At 47.6% G+C, this 23,674-nt stretch overlaps 1 protein-coding gene across 1 annotated transcript; it reads left to right on the top strand.

The window, feature by feature from the left end:
* The first annotated feature begins 1,400 nt into the window (after positions 1-1,400).
* On the top strand, positions 1,401-23,495 carry bcap31 (B cell receptor associated protein 31). The gene is made up of 8 exons (XM_072367249.1): positions 1,401-1,549; positions 3,720-3,819; positions 4,843-4,943; positions 6,555-6,699; positions 14,258-14,393; positions 21,872-21,995; positions 22,071-22,171; positions 22,885-23,495. The coding sequence occupies exons 2-8, from the start codon at positions 3,728-3,730 to the stop codon at positions 22,909-22,911; spliced, it is 726 nt and encodes a 241-aa protein (XP_072223350.1). The 5' UTR covers positions 1,401-1,549; positions 3,720-3,727; the 3' UTR covers positions 22,912-23,495.
* The last annotated feature ends 179 nt before the right edge of the window (positions 23,496-23,674 follow it).

Genomic DNA, 23,674 nt, shown 5'->3' with positions numbered 1-23,674 from the left:
ATCCATCCATCCATCCATCATCCATCCATCATCCATCCATCCATCCATCCATACATCCATACATCCATCCATCATCCATCCATACATCTATCCATCTATCATCCATCCATCCATCATCCATCCATCATCCATCCATACATCTATCCATCTATCATCCATCCATCTATCATCCATCTATCATCCATCCATCCATCATCCATCTATCCAACATCCATCCATCCATCATCCATCCATCCATCCATCATCCATCATCCATCCATCCATCCATCATCCATCATCCATCTATCATCCATCCATCATCCATCCATCCATCATCCATCATCCATCATCCATCCATCCATCCATCATCCATCATCCATCCATCCATCCATCCATCCATCCATCCATCCATCAATCATCCATCCATCCATCCATCCATCATCCATCCATCATCCATCCATCCATCCATCCATCCATCTATCATCCATCTATCATCCATCCATCCATCCATCCATCATCCATCTATCCAACATCCATCCATCCATCTATCCAACATCCATCCATCCATCATCCATCCATCCATCCATCATCCATCATCCATCCATCCATCCATCCATCCATCCATCCATCATCCATCCATACATCCATCCATCATCCATCCATCCATCCATCATCCATCCATCCATCCATCCATCCATCATCCATCCATCCATCCATACATCCATCCATCATCCATCATCCATCCATCCATCCATCATCCATCTATCATCCATCCATCATCCATCATCCATCCATCCATCCATCATCCATCATCCATCCATCCATCCATCAATCATCCATCCATCCATCCATCCATCCATCATCCATCCATCATCCATCATCCATCCATCCATCCATCCATCCATCTATCATCCATCTATCATCCATCCATCCATCCATCCATCCATCATCCATCTATCCAACATCCATCCATCCATCATCCATCTATCCAACATCCATCCATCCATCATCCATCCATCCATCCATCATCCATCCATCTATCATCCATCCATACATCCATCCATCATCCATCCATCCATCCATCCATCCATCATCCATCCATCCATCTATCATCCATCCATCCATCCATCCATCCATCCATCATCCCTCCATTCATACAGCCCTCATTAATAAACCTGAAGTCTAAATATCTTGAAATGTAAGTTTTACCATCAGCCGTAGAGGAAGTAGTTATTTCTCTTGGTAAAACAGGATTGTGATACTTCAGGCAAACAGATGTTATAAGTTGTGTTTATATGTGAAAAATAACATCCATCCATTTTTTATATTTTAGTTGATATGTGTTTTAAACTAACCAAAAACAACAGCTGACGTAATAACCGGTCATACGCTGACTCCGCCTATCTGCCTCAGTTTATCCAATCAGGTTTCACGATGAGCTGGCATTAGGACGCCGGAAGTGTTTACAACAGGAAGCTAAGCTAACGAGCTAACTAACCAGAGGCAGCAGATTTTTTTTTCAGCTCCACGCGGACCCATTTTTCTTGGAATCTTGTTTTGAAGCTTTAAGGTTAGTCCGAGCTACCGACAGATAACACGCGCCCTCCTTTACCTCAACCTGCTGAGGCTAACGTTCTCCAACTGCTGCTAGCATGCTAATAGCTACCAACTAGTTAATGAGACTCGTGATTTAAGTAACTAATGTTTCAGCTGTTGACGGGACAGATAACTACCGTTGACCCAAAACTCTCTACCTAAGCAGCTAATAGTGTATCCGACAGTCTTTGGCTGGATAAGTGTTGGTATATTCTGGGTAAATCATGAGGATAGCAGCTAGCATGCTAGTTAGCCTAGGTGTAGGTATGAAGCAGAACTTTGACATGTTTGAGGAAATACACGGAGCCCAAACTGGATCAGCAGACGTTTTCTGCGGCTTTTTGTCGGAGGAAACGCATTTTAGATGTTAACAGTGGGTTTGTAAGCCCACCCGCAGCGTTACACGGAGTCTTAATTGATTAATTAAAGCAGCTGACTGCTCTGTAGCTGTGAGGAACTGAGAAACTGCATCATGACACAGCTGCTCTGAGCTGCCACTCCCCCTGATCCAGATCCTGCTCCACACAGGCCTCAGCAACACATTCCTGGCGAACAGAGGTTTTTTTAGTCACTGATTAAATCAGATTAGTATCAAAAGTTACTCCTCACAGAGTTCAGTGCAAACTCAGCACAGACAGCGTCTGAGCTTCGTTCTTTCTGTGGAATGTTTGTGGCTGAAAAATACACAGCTAATACAGTTCTGTGTAAAAGTGTTGAGAAAATCCCTAATTTCTTTACATATTTCCATTTAAAAACAGGAAGCAGCTGCAGAGATTCACTGAAACATGATCAAACCTGAACATAAACCCAGAATCTGAGGCAGAAACAGAGTTTTTTTTATCAGTTCTCAGCAGCTTTAAAGTGAATCTCTGGTCTGAGCTCCTTTATTCTCCAACACAGCCTGAACCCTCTGAGACAAGCTTTCTGTCATTTCTTTAAGGAGTCTTCAGGAATAGTTCTCCAGGCTTCTTGAAGGACATCCCAAAGCTCTTCTTTGGATGTGGGCTGCCTTTTGTTCCGTTCTCTGTCAGATGATCCCACACTGCTTCAATAATGTTGAGGTCCGGGCTCTGGGGAGGATTCATCCCTCCATAAGACCTGTTGCCACTGATTTTCAGTCCACTTCTTGTGTCATTTGGCACAGCTCAGCCTTTTCTCCCTGTTTCCCTTCCTTAAGAACGGCTTCTTGACAGCCACCCTTCCATGGAGCCCATTTCTGATGAGGCTTGGGCCAACAGTAGATGGATCAGCTGAAGGTCCAGATGCATCTCTCAGGTCCTGTCAGGTCACAGCTGGATTTTTTCCTCTTTCTTAAGGACATCACTTTCAGATCCTGTTCATCTGCTGGAGATAGTTTTTTAGGCCTGACACTTCTTCTTTTGTCCTCCACTTGTCCAGTTTCCTCAAATGTTTTAAGGACACACTGCACACCATGCTGAGATATGCCAAGTTTTCAGCTAATAGCTAAAACCTGAAAGTATTTCAGGAATAAACCTGTTATACGAGGCTGTGGAGTTTCAATATTTTCGAATGTCAACTGGCCGATCGGATGAGCTTCTTATTCCGTTCTGAGCCGACCTATCACAGCCCTTCAAAGCGACGTGTCGTTGGTGCACGTCTGGCTACGGCGGAGGGGTCCAAGTCGAAGTCGTAGCTACAGGAAACGGTTTGTTTTGGGTCAGCACCGTCTCCTCACAGCAGAGGGTTCCTGGTTCTGATCCCAGCTGGTTCTCTCCGGCTCCTCCAGCTTCCTTCCACCACCCAAAAACATGTCAGGTCAGCTGGTTGCTCTGAGTTGTCTTTAGGAGTGAGTCTGAGTTGCGACTGGTTGTGTCTCGTTTGTCTCTCTGAGGGAACGGCGACCTGTCCAGGTGTGTCCTGCCTCTCAGCCAATGACAGCTGGGATAGGCTCCACCTCCCCAGCGACCCTGAGTTGGACTCAGCGGCTGTAGAAAATGGATGGATAGTTTGTTTTGGTGAAGTCTGGTTAGAATCTGTTGATGATGAACTTATTTCCTTTTGTTTTGAAAGAGAAAACATGGATAATGACAGAAATAAACTGCCGTCGTATGAGAGAAACTGAGAGCTCTCTGTGATGTTATTGATTTATTATTAGTTTGTTTCTTGCTTTGTGTTCTGTCCAGGAGTCGGGATGAGTCTGCAGTGGACGGCGGTCGCCACATTCCTGTATGTCGAGGTCTTCCTCGTTCTTCTTCTCTGCATCCCCTTCATCTCCCCCAAGAGGTCAGTGCTCACCTGCCATGTTCTCACCTGTCATGTTCTCACCTGCCATCCTGTCACCTGCCATATTTTGACCTGCCATGTTTTCACCTGCCATGTTTTCACCTGCCATGTTCTCACCTGCCGTGTTCTCACCTGCCGTGTTCTCACCTGCCGTGTTTTCACCTGCCGTGTTTTCACCTGCCATCCTGTCTCCTGCCATATTTTGACCTGCCATGTTTTCACCTGCCATGTTCTCACCTGCCGTGTTCTCACCTGCCGTGTTTTCACCTGCCGTGTTTTCACCTGCCATCCTGTCTCCTGCCATATTTTGACCTGCCATGTTTTGACCTGCCATGTTCTCACCTGCCGTGTTTTGACCTGCTATATGCTCGCCGTAAGGTGCCGAGTCAGACAAGCTGGGCTCTGAGTAGGCCCGGTTTGTCTCATACAGCCCGGTGCCTGCTGTGTCGGACACTAGATGGAGCCAGAGCTGCAGGTTTTCAGCTGCTTCAGTTTGATTTCAGCAGTAAATCACTGACTTTTTTTTTTTTTTTTATCTTTTCCTGTCACTTAATATCGTTTCCTTCACAGATCCTCTTCTTGTTTAGATTCTTGTAAACGGGTTCAGCTCTTTGTTTTCTTTCCATTTGCTCCTGTACGTTTGGACTCGTGTTCAGAACCAGCTTCGGTCTCGGTCTGATTTCCAGCCGGTGGAATTTGCCGGTGTGGAAAGTACCTGAAGCTTCAACCAACACTGAGGAGATCCTACAGAAATACCAGCGGAGACGGCGTCTGCTCAGGGGTCTTTTGGGGTGTTTTCATTTAGTTTTTTTGTGGTGTTTTAACCTTTTGTTCTGCCTGTTGGTTCCACTCAACAAAGACTTGGACCTCCTGTTGGAGCTTTATCTTTAACAAACGCAACAGAGCGTTGAATCGGACCATCACACCTTCAGCTCTGCTCCACCTCCACCCTCCTAAAATATCCATAAAGTGAATTTAATCTTCTGCTTTTCTTCATTCAGTCATTTGTTTTTGGTTTTCCAGGTGGAGCAAGATCTTCAAGTCTCGGCTTGTTCAGACCATCGCTCTCTATGGAAACACCTGGTTCATGGTGGCCATCGCCATCCTCGTCTTCCTCCTCATAGGTGCGTGTGAACACACTGCAGCTGGAGTTTCGGGTTCAGCTTCTGTTATTCTTACATCTGTAACGTCCTTCGTGGTCTTGCAGCAGCTCTTTATTGACAGTCTCAGGTTATTTGGTTTTTACTGGGACTTCTTGTTGCTCTGAAACCTTTTGAGCTCAGGCTTGATTTTAGCTTTGAGCCTCCAGGGAGATGCACTAGTTATTGTTTTGGCATCAAAAGAACTCCTCCAGGCTCAGTTATGGTCGGTGTCGTTGTGTTTCAGTGTCGGTCTGATTTGATTTTATCCTTAGAGTTGGATCCGGTTTGTTTTTACAACCGAAACAGTTCGCACAATAAAACCGGATCTGCACTGTTCAAAGTTTGGGAGCATTTCAAAGAAAAAAGAGAAAATACTGAACAGTGTGTGTTCATTGTAAAAGGCAGTTAGCTTAGCACGCTAGCACAACCTCAACGCTACAGCATCTCAGCAGGAAGCAGCCAGTTCATATATCAAGTCCACTGAGTGGAACAAACACAAGGGAACATTTCATGTTAGCATTTTAATGGAAATCAGTCGGCTTTCTAGCAGAGAACAGAAGGAAGCTAGCAGAGAACAGAATGAAGCTAGCAGAGAACAGAATGAAGCTAGCAGAGAACAGAAGGAAGCTAGCGGAGAACAGAAGGAAGCTAGCGGAGAACAGAAGGAAGCTAGCGGAGAACAGAAGGAAGCTAGGAGAGAACAGAAGGAAGCTAGCGGAGAACAGAAGGAAGCTAGCGGAGAACGGAAGGAAGGAAGCTGAGGCTCATATTTTCCTTAATGTGCCCATCAGAGCAGCTTCAGTCTGTTAATATGAACTAATTTCTGAGTCACATTAAAGTCCAACCAGGATAAAAACAGCTCATTTTATCAGACCTGTTGTGTCTGTAACATCAGAGGCTGCTGGTTAAGGTTAACTGCTGTTATTCTGAGTCACTGTGTTGTCTGATAACAGACAATAAAACAGGAAATAAGAGGTTTTTTAGGATTTCAGCTGCATTAAAATACAGTTTATGAAAGCAGAGACAGCAGGAGAGAAGCTAACAGATGTTAGCACAGCTGGATGTTAGCTGGAAGGCTAATAGCTGCTGTTCTATAGTCCTGTTATCAGGAGGAGGAATGTTTGGAGATAAATGTTTTTAGTTCATATCAGACGGAAATAACTGAGGCTGAAAGCTGGTTCATTTCTATTGAAAAAATATCTCTTAATTGATGGAATAATTGATGAATAATCCTTTGCTGCAGGCCTACCTGAGAGGAGTTGGCTGCAGGTTTGTTGTTGTAGATTTAAAACTATGGAGAACTAAAACTGCCATAATCTGAAATAAATATAAAATATAAAAATGCACTAATTTGACGATAAATGCTGTTAAAAAATCATATACAAAACCTGCAATAATACGTTTTAGTCGAAGTGGCCTTGAAAAGCTCAGAATAACGACAGCATTCACCATGTTCCCATGAATAAGAACATTCACTGAGAATATTATAACTGTGGATTAGATGTTATTATTTGAACTTATTTTAGATCAGGAGGCAGCAGATCTTACTGTAAACAGAGCTGACGGCTGGATTCCTTCCCTGTTTGTGCACAGATGCATTTCGTGAGGTGAGGAAGTACAGCGTCACAGAGAAGGTGGATCTGACCAACAACCCGACGGCCATCGAGCACATCCACATGAAGCTGTTCAGAGCTCAGAGGAACGAATACATCGCCGGCTTCGCTCTGCTGCTCTGCCTGTAAGACGCGCTCACACGTGCGCACACATCTGCTCACACGTGCACACGATGGTTGAAGTCTAACTCAAGCAGACGTGATCATTTCCAGTCATTTAGTTCTAAAGGTTGGGCTCCTCCAGAGCAGCTTTGCACGGTCCAAATAATTAATTCAGAGTGAGATGAGAGGCTCTGATTGGTCGAGTTCCTGAGGACGTGCTCAGGGGGCGTGCACGACATCCAGGAAGCACCTGCTAGATCATTTCCCTATGCCACCCCCCTCCAAAAAGTGGAAGAATCTCATATTGGTCTTTATTTTCACTATTAATGTTCTGAAAGAGTTCCAGAAACAGCCAAATCTCAGCAGCAGTGTCACAGAAGCTCAGTGTAGAACCGAAAGGTTTAGTTTTAACAATCCACCAAACATTAGAGAAACAAAATAAACTAAATTACCTCCATGTTAAAAACAGATCTGAGCAGGACATAAATAACAGAATAACTCTTTATCTTCAAGTGATAAAAACATTCAAGGAGTGCAAACTTCTCCAATAAATGACCATAAATTAATAAGAAAAACAGAGTTCAGTCGTCCCACCAACATCTGAAATGTCTGCTGGCCTCAGAGCGTCTCTCTGGGACCGACTCGGTGATTCTGTGTCTGACCTGCTGGATGGGGGCTGGCGGTCAGGGCTGGGATCTATACGGAGGTCAATATGTGAAAACAGGAAGTGAAATCAGGGTTTTTATGGGGTATCTGATCCTGTTTGAGGTCTTTTCTCAACACCGGTACTCAGGTTCAGACTCGCATGGAAGTACGACTTCCAGAGGATGGATTTCTGTTACCGGGGCTCACAACCCGCCGCTTCTACTTCTTCTGCCGCCGGAAGTGGCCAAAGGGGCGGGGCTTATATGTATAGCAACTAGCAGATATATAATAATCCATCCATACATCGGTTCCCTCTTTCACCATGGATCCTACTCTGGGCCTTCTTTGTGTTTGCGCTCTGCCGTTTTCCGCTTTTTTCCGCCTTCGGAATCCAGATCGGCCCTAATTGGCTGTCGTTGCGTAGCATCACTGCTCATTTGCATAAAGTTGAGCCTTTCTCAACTCATGAAGCTCAGGAAGCTCAACGCCGGCTGCTCATCGACGCCGGCTTACATTGAAAATGAACGGCAGCTGGCCGCTTTTGGTGTGATTCCCCGGTTAAACTCAGCTGTCATGTGACTGCATGTCGGAGGTCGTGTTTGTAGTTTTCAGTCGGCGTTGAACTGGACAAAAACTGGAGCACGTTCCTCCTCTGCCATCTTTTCTTCATCTGGAGCGCAGACAAAGTCGCCCCCCGGTGCATCCTGGGTAAAATGGGCGGAGAAAGAACTCACCCGGACCGAACCGGACTGGAGCAGAACCTGATGGCGTCTCACAGAAACACCAGAGCGGTAACAAAGTCTTTCTGTGATGTTTGTTTTTAAAATCCAGCCACTCTGTGGTTGGTGGACTTTAATTTTGGACCCGAGGTGTTTCTGGAGCTGAACTTTCCCGCCCCACAGGGAGGATTATAGAGGAAGAGTCGGTCCGGACCAGAATAGACGTCCAGCACCGCCGGCGGCAGACTGATTTAATTTGGTTTACAGTCGGATGGAAAGAATGAGCAGCTGACCGTCTGCATAAAGCCGGCAGCCTCCTCCTGATTGGACCGAGAGCACATTTGAATCCGTCCTGATCCCTGATTGGCTGACCGATCAGATGGGGTCAAACGTGACTCAAATCTGATTGGCTGCAGAGTTCAGTGACGACGTGTCATTGGTGGAGAGCTTGTTGTGGGGATGAAGATGGATAAAGTCGGACTCTTCATCACAGCCAAGCTCCGGACTGTTTGGGTGGAGGAGGCCGTTGTGTTGGTGACCGTAACCATGGCGACCGTGTTTCTGATCTGTGATCAGTTCTGAAGCTTCGCTCCAGCTGATTTCACCGAGAGTTTCACAGAAAGACCGTCGAACCTCACGGTTTCCTCCATAACTCCAAACTCTGCAGTTCGTTCATGATGTTTTTAACCGTTGATCTGAACCCAAGGAGTAGAAAACGGCAAAAGTTTTTAATCCTGTTAATGAAAAGTAAGAAAATAACAGTTCATTGAACATCTTTAAGGCTTTATCTTTTATCTTTTTTCCCTCTGGATTTGGATATATTAACCTCATTAAACAGTTGTACCTGGAGACCTCCATCTTTATCAGAAACATGCCGATAATGTAACGTTAGCACAGCGAGAGTGAGGAGAGGACCGGTGTTGTGTTGGAAACACACCTTAAACACAGCTGCAGGTTGTCTGAGTTACAGAACAGAACCGTTCAGCTAGAAAGCTTCAGCTAACAAAGTAATGTGGGAACAATAATGTTCATCTTTCAGAAAGGAACAGCAGTAACTCCTTAGAAGTTGGTGTACGTCATCTTCATTAGCTAAGCTGTTAGCGTTAGCTGCTGCTAAAGGAAGAAATAAATAAATAAATAAACCATGAGGAGTTATTTCTGCATTAGCTAAGCTGTTAGCGTTAGCTGCTGCTAAAGGAAGAAATAAATCAATAAATAAACCATGAGGAGTTATTTCATTAGCTAAGCTGTTAGCGTTAGCTGCTGCTAAAGGAAGAAATAAATCAGTAAATAAACCATGAGGAGTTATTTCATTAGCTAAGCTGTTAGCGTTAGCTGCTGCTAAAGGAAGAAATAAATCAGTAAATAAACCATGAGGAGTTATTTCATTAGCTAAGCTGTTAGCGTTAGCTGCTGCTAAAGGAAGAAATAAATCAGTAAATAAACCATGAGGAGTTATTTCATTAGCTAAGCTGTTAGCGTTAGCTGCTGCTAAAGGAAGAAATAAATCAATAAATAAACCATGAGGAGTTATTTCATTAGCTAAGCTGTTAGCGTTAGCTGCTGCTAAAGGAAGAAATAAATCAGTAAATAAACCATGAGGAGTTATTTCATTAGCTAAGCTGTTAGCGTTAGCTGCTGCTAAAGGAAGAAATAAATCAGTAAATAAACCATGAGGAGTTATTTCATTAGCTAAGCTGTTAGCGTTAGCTGCTGCTAAAGGTAGAAATAAATCAGTAAATAAACCATGAGGAGTTATTTCATTAGCTAAGCTGTTAGCGTTAGCTGCTGCTAAAGGAAGAAATAAATCAGTAAATAAACCATGAGGAGTTATTCCTCAGATGCTTCCATTTCCCTGCTCTGAAGTTCAGGCTCTGAGAGTTGGAACTGATCCTCTTTGTGGCTCAGTTCCTTCAGTCCAGCGTTGAACTGGACCAAGTTGTTAAAACAGTGGGATGAAAAGTGGCTGCTGCACATTCACAGTCTTTAGCTAACTCTGCTGGAACATTAGCCTCAGATATAGTTTATCCACTGGGCTCTTATATCCTCTGAGGCTGCTGCTGGATGGAAGATGCATGCTCCTCAGTGCAGCTGACAGCAGAACATTTCCACCAGAAGCTGGCTTCAACCGTCCAGCAGGGTGGAGGTGAGTGGGCGGGGCTTAGCAGAGGAGGCGGGGCTTAGCAGAGGAGGCGGGGCCAACTTAAGGAGTGACGTACTTTAGAAATGAAAATCAGAACGGCTCGTTACATGAGGAACTTTCACACAAAGAGGAACTAAATAAATACCAGGGTTGTGTTTTTGGGGAGTTTTATACCTGCTGGTGACTTCAGACGCCCTGATATATGCTCCCAGGAACAGGAAGAAGGAGTTTTACACTTCAGACGCCCTGATATATGCTCCCAGGAACAGGAAGAAGGAGTTTTACTGAAAATGGAAGCTTTAAGTTAATTGATCTCCTCTCTGCTCCGCCTCAGGCCAGCAGGGGGCAGCAGCTCCCTCTTTTTGCTGCAGCTCTGACTCACTGCAGCATGTGATGCAGCAGCTGTTGGAACAGTAGGCCAGGAGGAAGTGCTCCAGCGTTTAGACCGAGCCCTCCACAGTCATTCTGCTCTGACCTGCTGCTGTGACTCAGGAATTTCCAGCCTCAGCCAAAAAGACGAACCGTAGCAGAGATGCTGGAAAGGCTGAAGCGCTGGCAGCTGAGTATTTCAGGCCTGGGAGGTAACGGACGACCATATTTGGAACTGGGACGGAAAAACCTTCCATTCATTACTTTCAATCGGCTTCACACTTCCAGCTGATAGTCTGCAGCAGATAAATGGGCTGACACTGAATCCCTCTGACCACAGAGTCGGTCCAGAAATAATGAAAAACACTCCACAAGCCAAACTCTTGCACCGGCTGACATGTTGTTTATTTGGACCCGGTTCTGTGCACCCAGAACGCTTTACAGCGCCAAATGTGGACGAGTCCGCCACTAAAAATAGTCCTGCAGGAGGAGGATTTAAACAGTTGCAGATTTAGAGGAAAAATTACAATTCTTTAATGTTTTATTCCTTTTATTTGATGTTTGGCCTCATAAATCAACTCATTGATTCGCCTCCAGATGTGGAATCGTTTTGCTGGTCAGAATCAGAAGAAGACTTCCAGTGATTAGACTGTGGCAGATGCATTTCGGTGCCCTGATAGGAGTCTGAAGCCTCGGTTGAATCTGTTTCGTCGTCTTTATTAAGCGTAACAGCTGCAGCCCGCCGGCTGTTTTCAGTTCTGACCAGTTTCCCTTTGTGAGCAGCAGCAGAGGAAGTCGAAGAATCTGCAGACGTGTCGGGTCACTCGGCTTCGGTGTAACCCGGGTCACAAAGTGGGCGGTCTATATTAGGACATTTTGTCTGTGCTGTTGTGTTGCTGGGACACGTTTACGCTCTGAAAATAGCTGCAGGAGGTTGTTGAATGTGAGTAAACATCCTTCACATACAGTCACAACCTGCTGGCTTCTGTTATGTGTCAGAAAGTCCCTGAACGCATCACCGGGGAGATATTTACAACCAGCACATGTTCACAGCTGCAGCATCACATGACGGTGAACTAACCTCCACATGGTGGCTGGACTGAGGTCTAGATTTACCTCCAGGTTGTTGGTTTCTCCCTAACTTCCAGCGAACATCACAGAACCACGGTCCAGGGCTCAGGAACATGTTTGGGGTTGAATTAGGATTCATTTTACTGCACATAGATGCAGTTTCTTTCATGAATTAAACCTGAACGAATCTTTGTTGCTTTCACAAATCAGACAATTCAACCAAAATACAACAAATCTCATCTCAGGACACTTAAAAGACGCAGTCCAATTCAAGCCGGGTACAACCCAATTAATCCAAGTCACTAAATTAGTCCAGTTCAGAGCCAATTAAAACCGTTTCTGAGCTCAGAAAACCAGCAGACTGCACTGAAACTTCTCTCTGATCCTGAGCTGCACGAGGCGACTGTGGAGAGAAAAACTCCCTTTAAACAGGAAGAAACCATCAGAACCAGAACCAGGAAGAAACCTCCATCAGAACCAGAACCAGGAAGGGTCCATCTGCCTGGACCAGCTGGGGCTGAGAGGACAGGAAAGAGGGGACAACAAGCAGCGTAACACCAGGCCAGAGATACCTGCTGAGAGAGAGAAACACAAGTTAATGACAGCAATGATGTCATCTGTACATGGAGGGAGGAGAGGTGCATCATGGGAGCTCCCCCAGCAGGCTGGGCCTATAGCAGCAGAACATGGAGGGAGGAGAGGTGCATCATGGGAGCTCCCCCAGCAGGCTGGGCCTATAGCAGCAGAACTATGGGATGTTTCAGGCTCACCTGAGCCATCCCTAACTATAAGCTTTATCAGAAAGGAGAGTTTCAGCCTGATCTTAAAGGTAGAGAGGGTGTCTGCTTCCTGAAGCCAAACTGGCAGCTGGTTCCACAGAGAGGGGCCTGATAACTGAAGGCTCTGCCTCCCATTCTGCTTTTAGGGGCCTGATAACTGAAGGCTCTGCCTCCCATTCTGCTTTTAGGGGCCTGATAACTGAAGGCTCTGCCTCCCATTCTGCTTTTAGGGGCCTGATAACTGAAGGCTCTGCCTCCCATTCTGCTTTTAGGGGCCTGATAACTGAAGGCTCTGCCTCCCATTCTGCTTTTAGGGGCCTGATAACTGAAGGCTCTGCCTCCCATTCTGCTTTTAGGGGCCTGATAACTGAAGGCTCTGCCTCCCTTTCTGCTTTTAGGGGCCTGATAACTGAAGGCTCTGCCTCCCTTTCTGCTTTTAGGGGCCTGATAACTGAAGGCTCTGCCTCCCTTTCTGCTTTTAGGGGCCTGATAACTGAAGGCTCTGCCTCCCATTCTGCTTTTAGGGGCCTGATAACTGAAGGCTCTGCCTCCCATTCTGCTTTTAGGGGCCTGATAACTGAAGGCTCTGCCTCCCATTCTGCTTTTAGGGGCCTGATAACTGAAGGCTCTGCCTCCCATTCTGCTTTTAGGGGCCTGATAACTGAAGGCTCTGCCTCCCATTCTGCTTTTAGGGGCCTGATAACTGAAGGCTCTGCCTCCCATTCTGCTTTTAGGGGCCTGATAACTGAAGGCTCTGCCTCCCATTCTGCTTTTAGGGGCCTGATAACTGAAGGCTCTGCCTCCCATTCTGCTTTTAGGGGCCTGATAACTGAAGGCTCTGCCTCCCATTCTGCTTTTAGGGGCCTGATAACTGAAGGCTCTGCCTCCCATTCTGCTTTTAGGGGCCTGATAACTGAAGGCTCTGCCTCCCATTCTGCTTTTAGGGGCCTGATAACTGAAGGCTCTGCCTCCCATTCTGCTTTTAGGGGCCTGATAACTGAAGGCTCTGCCTCCCATTCTGCTTTTAGGGGCCTGATAACTGAAGGCTCTGCCTCCCATTCTACTTTTAGAAACTCTGGGAACCACAAGGAAACCTGCAGCCTGAGAGCAAAGTGCTCTGTTGGGGAAATATCCAACTGTGAGATCTTTAAGATGTGATGGAGCTCGGTCATTAAGAGCTTTATATGTGAGGAGAAGAATCTTAAATTCTATTCTGAATCTAACAGGGAGCCAATGAAGAGAAGCTAAAACTGGAGAAACATGATCTCTGCTGTTAGATCTCAGCAGAACTCTGGCTGCAGGGTTCTGGATCAGCTGGAGGCTTCTTAGAGAACACGTTCTGTAATGATTGAGGTATTAAATTGATCAGTAACAGACTTCCATGAACTATGATTGTAACATAAACAGTAGCTGTGACTCTGAACGGGTTCTTTCATCCGATCCAGCAGCTAAAGATCCTCCCTGAGTCCCATCATGGCCTCTCAGCCGGGCAGAGCGAGCAGGGAAATGTCAGGGGTGACTTGGGTCGTGTTGCCTCACATGTTCATGTTTCTGTGATGAGGAGCAGAAGAAGAGTTGATCTGCCACAGACAGAAAGGGTTTTACACAAAAAGCTTGTTGGATCCTCCCAGCTCTGTCACCGGGGCTCGATGGGATCCTAACAAAAGAGCAAAGTTTCAGGAAAAAAACCCGTAGAACTTTCAGAAAGTCGGATTAAAAGCAGATCCACTCTCTGGGTCCCAGGCAGGGAAGAATGAACGAATCGTGTGTTTAAATCATTGGGATGAGTGCAGGGAACCGACTGCTGGGACCTCCGTGGTCGCTCTCTGACGCCGTGCACGTGTGTTTGTTGCAGGTTGCTGCGTCGTCTCGCCACCCTGCTCTCCCAGCAGGCCTCGCTCATGGCCTCCAACGAAGCCTTCAAGAAGCAGGCGGAGGGCGCCAGCGCCGCCGCCAAGAAGTTCATGGAGGACAACGAGCTGCTGCAGGAGGTAACGCTCGGACTGTTATGGGGTTAGCATGGGGCCCGGACCCCTCTTCCTGTTTGAATGACTCAAAGCTGTAGAAACGGAGCCGGTTCTGGTTGACCCTGTTTTTCTTGGCCTTCCTGCAGTTTGTTTTCAGCTCTTTGGGTTCCTTCTCCAGCTCTTTGGGTTCCCGTCTCCAGCTCTTTGGTTCTGTCTCCAGCTCTTTGGGTTCTGTCTCCAGCTCTTTGGTTCCATCTGCAGCTCTTTGGGTTCCGTCTCCAACTCTTTGGTTCTGTCTTCAGCTCCTTGGGTTCCGTCTGCAGCTCTTTGGTTCTGTCTCCAGCTCCTTGGGTTCCGTCTCCAGCTCTTTGGGTTCTGTCTCCAACTCTTTGGTTCCGTCTGCAGCTCTTTGGGTTCTGTCTCCAACTCTTTGGTTCTGTCTTCAGCTCCTTGGGTTCCGTCTGCAGCTCTTTGGGTTCCGTCTCCAACTCTTTGGTTCCGTCTGCAGCTCTTTGGGTTCCGTCTGCAGCTCTTTGGGTTCTGTCTCCAGCTCTTTGGTTCCATCTGCAGCTCTTTGGGTTCCGTCTCCAACTCTTTGGTTCTGTCTTCAGCTCCTTGGGTTCCGTCTCCAGCTCTTTGGGTTCTGTCTCCAACTCTTTGGTTCCGTCTGCAGCTCTTTGGGTTCTGTCTCCAACTCTTTGGTTCTGTCTTCAGCTCCTTGGGTTCCGTCTGCAGCTCTTTGGGTTCCGTCTCCAGCTCTTTGGGTTCCCGTCTCCAGCTCTTTGGTTCTGTCTCCAGCTCTTTGGGTTCTGTCTCCAGCTCTTTGGTTCCATCTGCAGCTCTTTGGGTTCCGTCTCCAACTCTTTGGTTCTGTCTTCAGCTCCTTGGGTTCCGTCTGCAGCTCTTTGGTTCTGTCTCCAGCTCCTTGGGTTCCGTCTCCAGCTCTTTGGGTTCTGTCTCCAACTCTTTGGTTCCGTCTGCAGCTCTTTGGGTTCTGTCTCCAACTCTTTGGTTCTGTCTTCAGCTCCTTGGGTTCCGTCTGCAGCTCTTTGGGTTCCGTCTCCAACTCTTTGGTTCCGTCTGCAGCTCTTTGGGTTCCGTCTGCAGCTCTTTGGGTTCTGTCTCCAGCTCTTTGGTTCCGTCTGCAGCTCTTTGGGTTCCGTCTCCAACTCTTTGGTTCCGTCTCCAACTCTTTGGTTCCGTCTCCAACTCTTTGGTTCCGTCTCCAACTCTTTGGTTCCGTCTGCAGCTCTTTGGGTTCCGTCTCCAACTCTTTGGTTCTGTCTTCAGCTCCTTGGGTTCCGTCTGCAGCTCTTTGGGTTCCGTCTCCAACTCTTTGGTTCTGTCTCCAGCTCCTTGGGTTCCGTCTCCAGCTCTTTGGGTTCTGTCTCCAACTCTTTGGTTCCGTCTGCAGCTCTTTGGGTTCTGTCTCCAACTCTTTGGTTCTGTCTTCAGCTCCTTGGGTTCCGTCTGCAGCTCTTTGGTTCCGTCTGCAGCTCTTTGGGTTCCGTCTGCAGCTCTTTGGGTTCCGTCTCCAACTCTTTGGGTTCTGTCTCCAGCTCCTTGGTTCTGTCTTCAGCTCCTTGGGTTCCGTCTGCAGCTCTTTGGGTTTCGTCTCCAGCTCTTTGGTTCCGTCTGCAGCTCTTTGGGTTCCGTCTCCAACTCTTTGGTTCCGTCTCCAACTCTTTGGTTCCGTCTCCAACTCTTTGGTTCCGTCTCCAGCTCTTTGGTTCCGTCTCCAGCTCTTTGGTTCCGTCTCCAACTCTTTGGGTTCCGTCTCCAACTCTTTGGGTTCCGTCTCCAACTCTTTGGGTTCCGTCTCCGGCCCTTTGGTTCTGTCTCCAGCTCTTTTGGTTCCGTCTCCGGCTCTTTGGGTTCCGTCTCCGGCTCTTTGGGTTCCGTCTCCAGCTCTTTGGGTTCCGTCTCCAACTCTTTGGGTTCCGTCTCCGGCCCTTTGGTTCTGTCTCCAACTCTTTGGGTTCCGTCTCCAACTCTTTGGTTCCGTCTCCAACTCTTTGGTTCCGTCTCCAGCTCTTTGGTTCCGTCTCCAGCTCTTTGGTTCCGTCTCCAGCTCTTTGGTTCCGTCTCCAACTCTTTGGGTTCCGTCTCCAACTCTTTGGGTTCCGTCTCCAACTCTTTGGGTTCCGTCTCCAACTCTTTGGGTTCCGTCTCCAACTCTTTGGGTTCCGTCTCCAACTCTTTGGGTTCCGTCTCCAACTCTTTGGGTTCCGTCTCCGGCCCTTTGGTTCTGTCTCCAGCTCTTTTGGTTCCGTCTCCGGCTCTTTGGGTTCCGTCTCCGGCTCTTTGGGTTCCGTCTCCGGCTCTTTGGGTTCCGTCTCCGGCTCTTTGGGTTCCGTCTCCAACTCTTTGGGTTCCGTCTCCGGCCCTTTGGTTCTGTCTCCAACTCTTTGGGTTCCGTCTCCGGCTCTTTGGGTTCCGTCTCCAACTCTTTGGGTTCCGTCTCCAGCCCTTTGGTTCTGTCTCCAGCTCTTTGGGTTCCGTCTGCAGCTCTTTGGGTTCCGTCTCCAACTCTTTGGTTCTGTCTTCAGCTCCTTGGGTTCCGTCTGCAGCTCTTTGGGTTCCGTCTCCAGCTCTTTGGTTCCGTCTGCAGCTCTTTGGGTTCCGTCTCCAACTCTTTGGTTCCGTCTCCAACTCTTTGGTTCCGTCTCCAACTCTTTGGTTCCGTCTCCAACTCTTTGGTTCCGTCTCCAGCTCTTTGGTTCCGTCTCCAGCTCTTTGGTTCCGTCTCCAACTCTTTGGGTTCCGTCTCCAACTCTTTGGGTTCCGTCTCCGGCCCTTTGGTTCTGTCTCCGGCTCTTTGGGTTCCGTCTCCAGCTCTTTTGGTTCCGTCTCCGGCCCTTTGGTTCCGTCTCCGGCTCTTTGGGTTCCGTCTCCGGCTCTTTGGGTTCCGTCTCCGGCCCTTTGGTTCCGTCTCCGGCTCTTTGGGTTCCGTCTCCGGCTCTTTGGGTTCCGTCTCCGGCCCTTTGGGTTCCGTCTCCGGCCCTTTGGGTTCTGTCTCCGGCTCTTTGGGTTCCGTCTCCAGCCCTTTGTCTCCAGCTCTTTGGTTCCGTCTCCGGCCCTTTGGTTCCGTCTCCAACTCTTTGGTTCTGTCTCCAACTCTTTGGGTTCTGTCTCCAGCTCTTTGGGTTCTGTCTCCGGCTCTTTGGGTTCCGTCTCCGGCTCTTTGGGTTCCGTCTCCGGCTCTTTGGGTTCCGTCTCCAGCCCTTTGGTTCCGTCTCCAGCTCCTTGGTTCTGTAGATCTGTCCCCATGTCAGGAACAGCTGTGATTGGCTGCCGCAGGCAGGTGGTCAGCAGGGAGCTGGGTTTGGCTTCACTGAGCAGCCCTCAGTCAGTAACCGGTCCGGCTCAAACTGTCTGGGGAGGAGTTCTGTTTACATTTGGTTTGTCTCAGCATGCTTCGATTGTGTAAGATAAGGTGAGGGTGAGGCTTCATGGGAATGCCTTCATACTTGGCACAAACCTCCACAACATGTCAGGTTGGCCTGGCTTCTTCGCCGGCTGGCAGCAGCTGCAACATAATGGCTCAAGTCCAGGAGTTCATGAACCCGAGCTGGACTCTGACCCCAGAGAAAACCAGGGCTGCCCCCCCCCCTCACTGGGAGCGTCGCTCAGGTGGTTCAGTCTCACTGAAAGATTAATCTTCTGGTTTTATTTCTCATCCTCTAAAGGAGAAACCTCTGACTTTAGCCACATGTTTAATCCAGTGTGTTTAAAGGCTTCAGGCTTAATCTGTGAATGTCTGAAAGTGTGAAGCAGCACAAAAGAAGTTTGTGAACCTTAAAGCTTTGTGCTTCTGTCTGATTTTGGAGCATTTTAACATTTATTCGGCACATTCCTGAGCCTCGTTAACATCTTTCTGGGCTCTTAATGGCGTCTTTGGCCTCCTGAACATGGTCACGTGTGCAGGGCTCATGGTGATGTTTCATCACACGGCTGCAGGGGGCGCCACAGAGCAAAGCCTCTGGTGTTACTTTACAGAGGCCGTCCTGAGCGAACCAATCACAGCTGGCGGCTGTAACCACGCGCCTGCTCCGGTTTTACTCCAGTTAAACATCGCTGTTCGCTTCCTAATCGCTGTTTCCAGCAGCTGCAGCGCCTCCTGAAACGCCCCAAACGGCGCCCGCTGTTTATAAACTCCGGTGACATCATCTGTTGATGGCCCCGCCCTGATCTGTGCAGACGGACACCTGTTGGGGCACCAGACCCGTTCTTAGAAGGATTTTTATGGCTTAGAAGTGAACCGGAGCCACTTTGGTTTCAAAGGGGGCGACAGAAATGTGCACGTGGAGCTGCAGTAACGTGCACGCACTGTGCACGTCTCAGTGTTAGTGAAAGCAGTAACACGAGCTCCTGCTGCCAGATTCATTATTTCTGTTTTAAATCAAGTTTCTTTAGATCAAACTGAAGATTTTTAGCATAAAAAGTGGAATTTATTAGGAAAAATTACCTGTAAAACTAATAAGTTCAATGTTTTGTCTTTAAGTTCCACTTTAAAACATGGATCTTTTTCATCTATTTCATCTTATAATTATCTCAGAGGGTTAAATTACTGGATGGAGGAATTATTCACGCCATAAAAGCCCAGCTGCTGCTCATGTTTCCCAAAAAAAGGGTAAAAGTTTGAGTATTCAGGAGGTTTAAAGAAACGTCCTGCAGAAGATCTTTGTTTGTAAATGAAACCGAAGCAGCTAAAATGAAACCGAAGCAGCTAAAATGAAACCGAAGCAGCTAAAATGAAACCGAAGCAGCTAAAATGAAACCGAAGCAGCTAAAATGAAACCGAAGCAGGTAAAATGAAACCGAAGCAGCTAAAATGAAACCGAAGCAGCTAAAATGACGCCTCTGCAGCGCAGAGATTTAATTGGCTGCTTGGTTTCCTTCATTTCTGCATGAAAGTGACTGAAATGAATCGATATAGATCGATTGAAGACGAGTTTCTTCTCCGGTTGCAGCACCGGAGACGTAAATAGCAGCTGAAACTGAATCTGAGACACAGACAGGTGTGAATACCAGGCGCACACTTGGAAGCGGTGACGATGTGAGGCGTGAGCAGAGGCTGCAGCAGACTTTGAAGGAAGTTAAACTCCCAAACTTCTGGGTGTGGGAGCCAATCGGAGAGCAGGATTATGGTGTAAAATACTGGCACACAGCTGACGTGTCTCTGAGGGCAGGAATGGGGCGTTCGGTATGTGCACCTGTTCATCTCCGAGTGGGTGGAGTTACATTAAACTTCATTCAGTCGCCCAGAGCGTGAAATCCTTCCAGTTTGGGGTTTAATCTGCTTCCTGCAGACTGTGTCAGAATGAGACTGAGAAGGGCCGCCGTCTCCTCGTTGGTCGCCCAAATACGACAGTGACCTTTAACCTTTAACCCAGTGGAAATAAGTCATTGAGCATGAAGACACCAAGCAAAAAGGAAATGACACCGGAGTAATATTCTATATTATCTAACCCTTCCTGCAACAACATGACCGGGTCCATCAGATGAAGCACCTGCGGCCGTTTACGAGCACCTGCGGCCGTTTACCCAGCACCTGCGGCCGTTTACCCAGCACCTGCGGCCGTTTACCCGGCACCTGCGGCCGTTTACCCAGCACCTGCGGCCGTTTACGAGCACCTGCGGCCGTTTACGAACACCTGCGGCCGTTTACCCAGCACCTGCGGCCGTTTACCCAGCACCTGCGGCCGTTTACGAACACCTGCGGCCGTTTACCCAGCACCTGCGGCCGTTTACGAACACCTGCGGCCGTTTACCCAGCACCTGCGGCCGTTTACCCAGCACCTGCGGCCGTTTACCCAGCACCTGCGGCCGTTTACGAACACCTGCGGCCGTTTACCAACACCTGCGGCCGTTTACCCAGCACCTGCGGCCGTTTACGAGCACCTGCGGCCGTTTACGAACACCTGCGGCCGTTTACCCAGCACCTGCGGCCGTTTACCCAGCACCTGCGGCCGTTTACGAGCACCTGCGGCCGTTTACCAACACCTGCGGCCGTTTACCCAGCACCTGCGGCCGTTTACCCAGCACCTGCGGCCGTTTACCCAGCACCTGCGGCCGTTTACCCAGCACCTGCGGCCGTTTACGAACACCTGCGGCCGTTTACCAACACCTGCGGCCGTTTACCGAGCACCTGCGGCCGTTTACGAGCACCTGCGGCCGTTTACCAACACCTGCGGCCGTTTACCCAGCACCTGCGGCCGTTTACGAACACCTGCGGCCGTTTACCAACACCTGCGGCCGTTTACCAACACCTGCGGCCGTTTACCCGACACCTGCGGCCGTTTACCCAGCACCTGCGGCCGTTTACCCAGCACCTGCGGCCGTTTACCCGACACCTGCGGCCGTTTACCCAACACCTGCGGCCGTTTACCCAGCACCTGCGGCCGTTTACCGAGCACCTGCGGCCGTTTACCCAACGCCTGCGGCCGTTTATCATCCAAGATGATCAGAACTTGAACACAAAGAGTGGCTGCAGAGCAGGAAGAGCCGACAAAGTCTTCATCAGTAAATCTTCTCTTTCTGAGTATCTGCTGCAGAACATGAGCTGGGTCTCAGTGAGCCTCTGGATAAGTTCTGCAGAAAGAGTGGAGCTCATTCTTTTCGGCTTCCTCCCAGTTCCTGAAATATCCTGAAATACCTCAACTGACACGTTTGTTCGTAACAGCGTAAAATGTCCCCTTGAAAATCATTGAAAAGGCAATTTTCTGATCCACGTTTAAATTTAATTTCCTTCAACGAGCTTTTTTACAATGAAAAATGCATGAAAGTCAGTGTTTCTGCCACTCATTGATCCATCTTTTCAAGGTTAAAATCCCCAGAATGTGGCTGAAGTAGTTTAAAGTGACTTTACAGGATTAATCCTCGGGATTAAACTTTAGCTTCAGCAGCTGAGCTTCTGAAGGCTTTCGGGCCGCCGCCGCCGATTTAGTTCAGTTTCAAACCAAAGCCTCCGGGAAGAGCAAAGCAGGAGGTTATGCACTTCTATAAATCTGTATCAGGTGATGGCTGGATGTGGAGCATCTGTCCCGGGACAGACTGATAACTGCTGTACCTCCTGATGCTAATGCTAACGCTAATGCTAATGCTAATGTAGCGTAAACCCAAAGTTACACCAGCACATGATCTGCAAACACACGTTATTTCTGCAGGATGCAGCTCAGAAAGTAAAGTTTCTTAAGCTCAGGTTGTTCCGGGTTCTGGAAACCGGCAGAACTTCCACGGTTGGGTTCTGTGTTCGTTCATTTTAAGGAAGTTCTGAGTCACATGATCAGCTAAAGACGAGCTAAGATGGAGCCAAATGCTCCGGTTCAGAAGACGTTTCACCACATATGATGGAGCGTTTTAAAGAAAGTTCTGAGCAAAAGGTCCAGTTCTTTGGCTCTTTGTGTTGAAGCTGAAGAACATCATCAGAGATGCCTGGTTTATTCTTCCAAACCTTAGATCTGTTTGAGTGTTTAAAGCCGGGTTTCATGCTCCCACAGAAACTGCAGGAGGCCGGCATCGAGGCTCCGGAGGAGAATAAAGGAGATGGCCTCAAAGAGGAGAACAAGACTCTGAAGGAGGAGGTGAAGACCCTGAAACAGGAGCTGGAAACCATCAAGAAAGGTGAGAAAGTGGAGAAAACACAGGATGGATCAGAGGAAGATGAAGGTCAGTCTGAAGGTCATCTGTTGTTTGCAGCTCTGCAGAAGTCAGACAGCGACGTTTCTGCCATGAAGAAGCAGGCTGAGAACCTGACGGTGGAGTACGACCGACTGCTGGAGGAGCACAGCAAGCTGCTGGTAACATTCATCAGTATTTATCCCCACCTCAGTGCTGAAGCTCTGAGCTGGAGCACTAAAATGCAGCAGAAAGGCTCAAAACTGTTGATATCTGCACAGATAATCCTGCTGTTACCCGAGTATAGAATTAGTACGAAGCCACAACTAGAAAACAATAAAGCTTTCATGATATTTCATTCAGGAATTAAAAGAAAGTCAAAGATAAAACGCCTCATATATAAAGCTGAGAGTCCAGTAAAAAGGTGGCTGTAAAGCAGCTATAAGCTGCTATAAGCTGCTCTCCTACCACCATTAAAGAAGAAGAAGAAGAAGTTTAACACAAATGAACGGGCAGAGAAAATCCCTGAAAGCTTTTGTTCTGCTCAGCGGTCGCAAAACCTGAGAAAAAAGAAGAAAAATGTCTCAAAGAAAAGAGAAAAGATCCATTATAAAAGCCAGTTAGCTTAGCACGATAGCATCTGAGCACGATAGCATCTGAGCAGAAAGCAGCAGTTCACCGACCTGCAGGATGTTCATTGATATTATTCAAATTAAACTAATAACAGAAAACAGAAAGCTGCATTTTTCACATGATATTATGGAAAATCAGCTTCTACTCTTCATTTCTAGAAGAAATAGCTGCAGAAATCTGGTGTTAAAAGAGAATTATTCACAGTTTAACGGCCTGTTACAGCTGAAAGAGTCGGTTTTTAATCCCTGCTCTTTGTCTGCAGGCGAGCAGCGACAAGAAGTCCGACTGAGAAGGCTGAAGACTGTTTCCAGCTTCTTTCATCTTCATCACCGCCTCCTCATCGTCTCACTCGGTGATGTCATGACGTTGCTGGGCTGTGATTGGACTGTCCTTTGCCCCCGTTTCTGTCTCTGTAACCACAGACTTTCTGTTTTTTCTGTCAAACAGCAGATTTTCTGACGGTTTCTGTAACATTCGAGCTGATCTTTTCCTGTCTTTGGAGAACAAAGTGTTTCATGTTTCCTGCAGGAGGAGATGAGCTTCATTCCAGTTAAAAGCATCTGTCCACACTTTGCACATTCTGGACCTTAAGGTCCCACGCTGCCATTTCCATTGAGAATGTTTGGACCCATTTGCGTCCTCAACACCGATCACAACCTGAATAAAACCTCTCCTCTGCGCTCTTTTCTGCTCTTGGATCAGTTTTGGGGTTTGAAATGTGTTCTGAGCTCTTTAACTGGTACAGAAGTCAGAGATGGACTCCTTACAAAGTGTAAAATAAAGAATTTAATGAGGAGAAGAGAGCAGAGGAGGCACCAGTCCTGAGTTTTGTGGCTTTTGTTGTATATGCTGCAATAAACACGGTTGATCAGTATGACGTTTGTTTTCCATTAATTTGGTCGCAATGTTTCCATTTTCAGTCTCTATTTTCAGAATAAATCCAGTAAAAACTGCAACAAACGTAATTTAAGAGGAGAAATCGACCTGATTTATGTCTGAGGGCGTAACAACGCGTCACTTCTGAAGGATTCTGTTGCATCAGAGTAGAAGTA

This window comes from Leuresthes tenuis, unplaced genomic scaffold (assembly GCF_036924035.1).
Source record: "Leuresthes tenuis unplaced genomic scaffold, fLeuTen1.0.hap1 SCAF_16, whole genome shotgun sequence".
NCBI lineage: Eukaryota > Metazoa > Chordata > Actinopteri > Atheriniformes > Atherinopsidae > Leuresthes > Leuresthes tenuis.
Note: the sequence above shows the minus strand (reverse complement) of the source record. Positions and strands in the feature narration are given on the sequence as shown.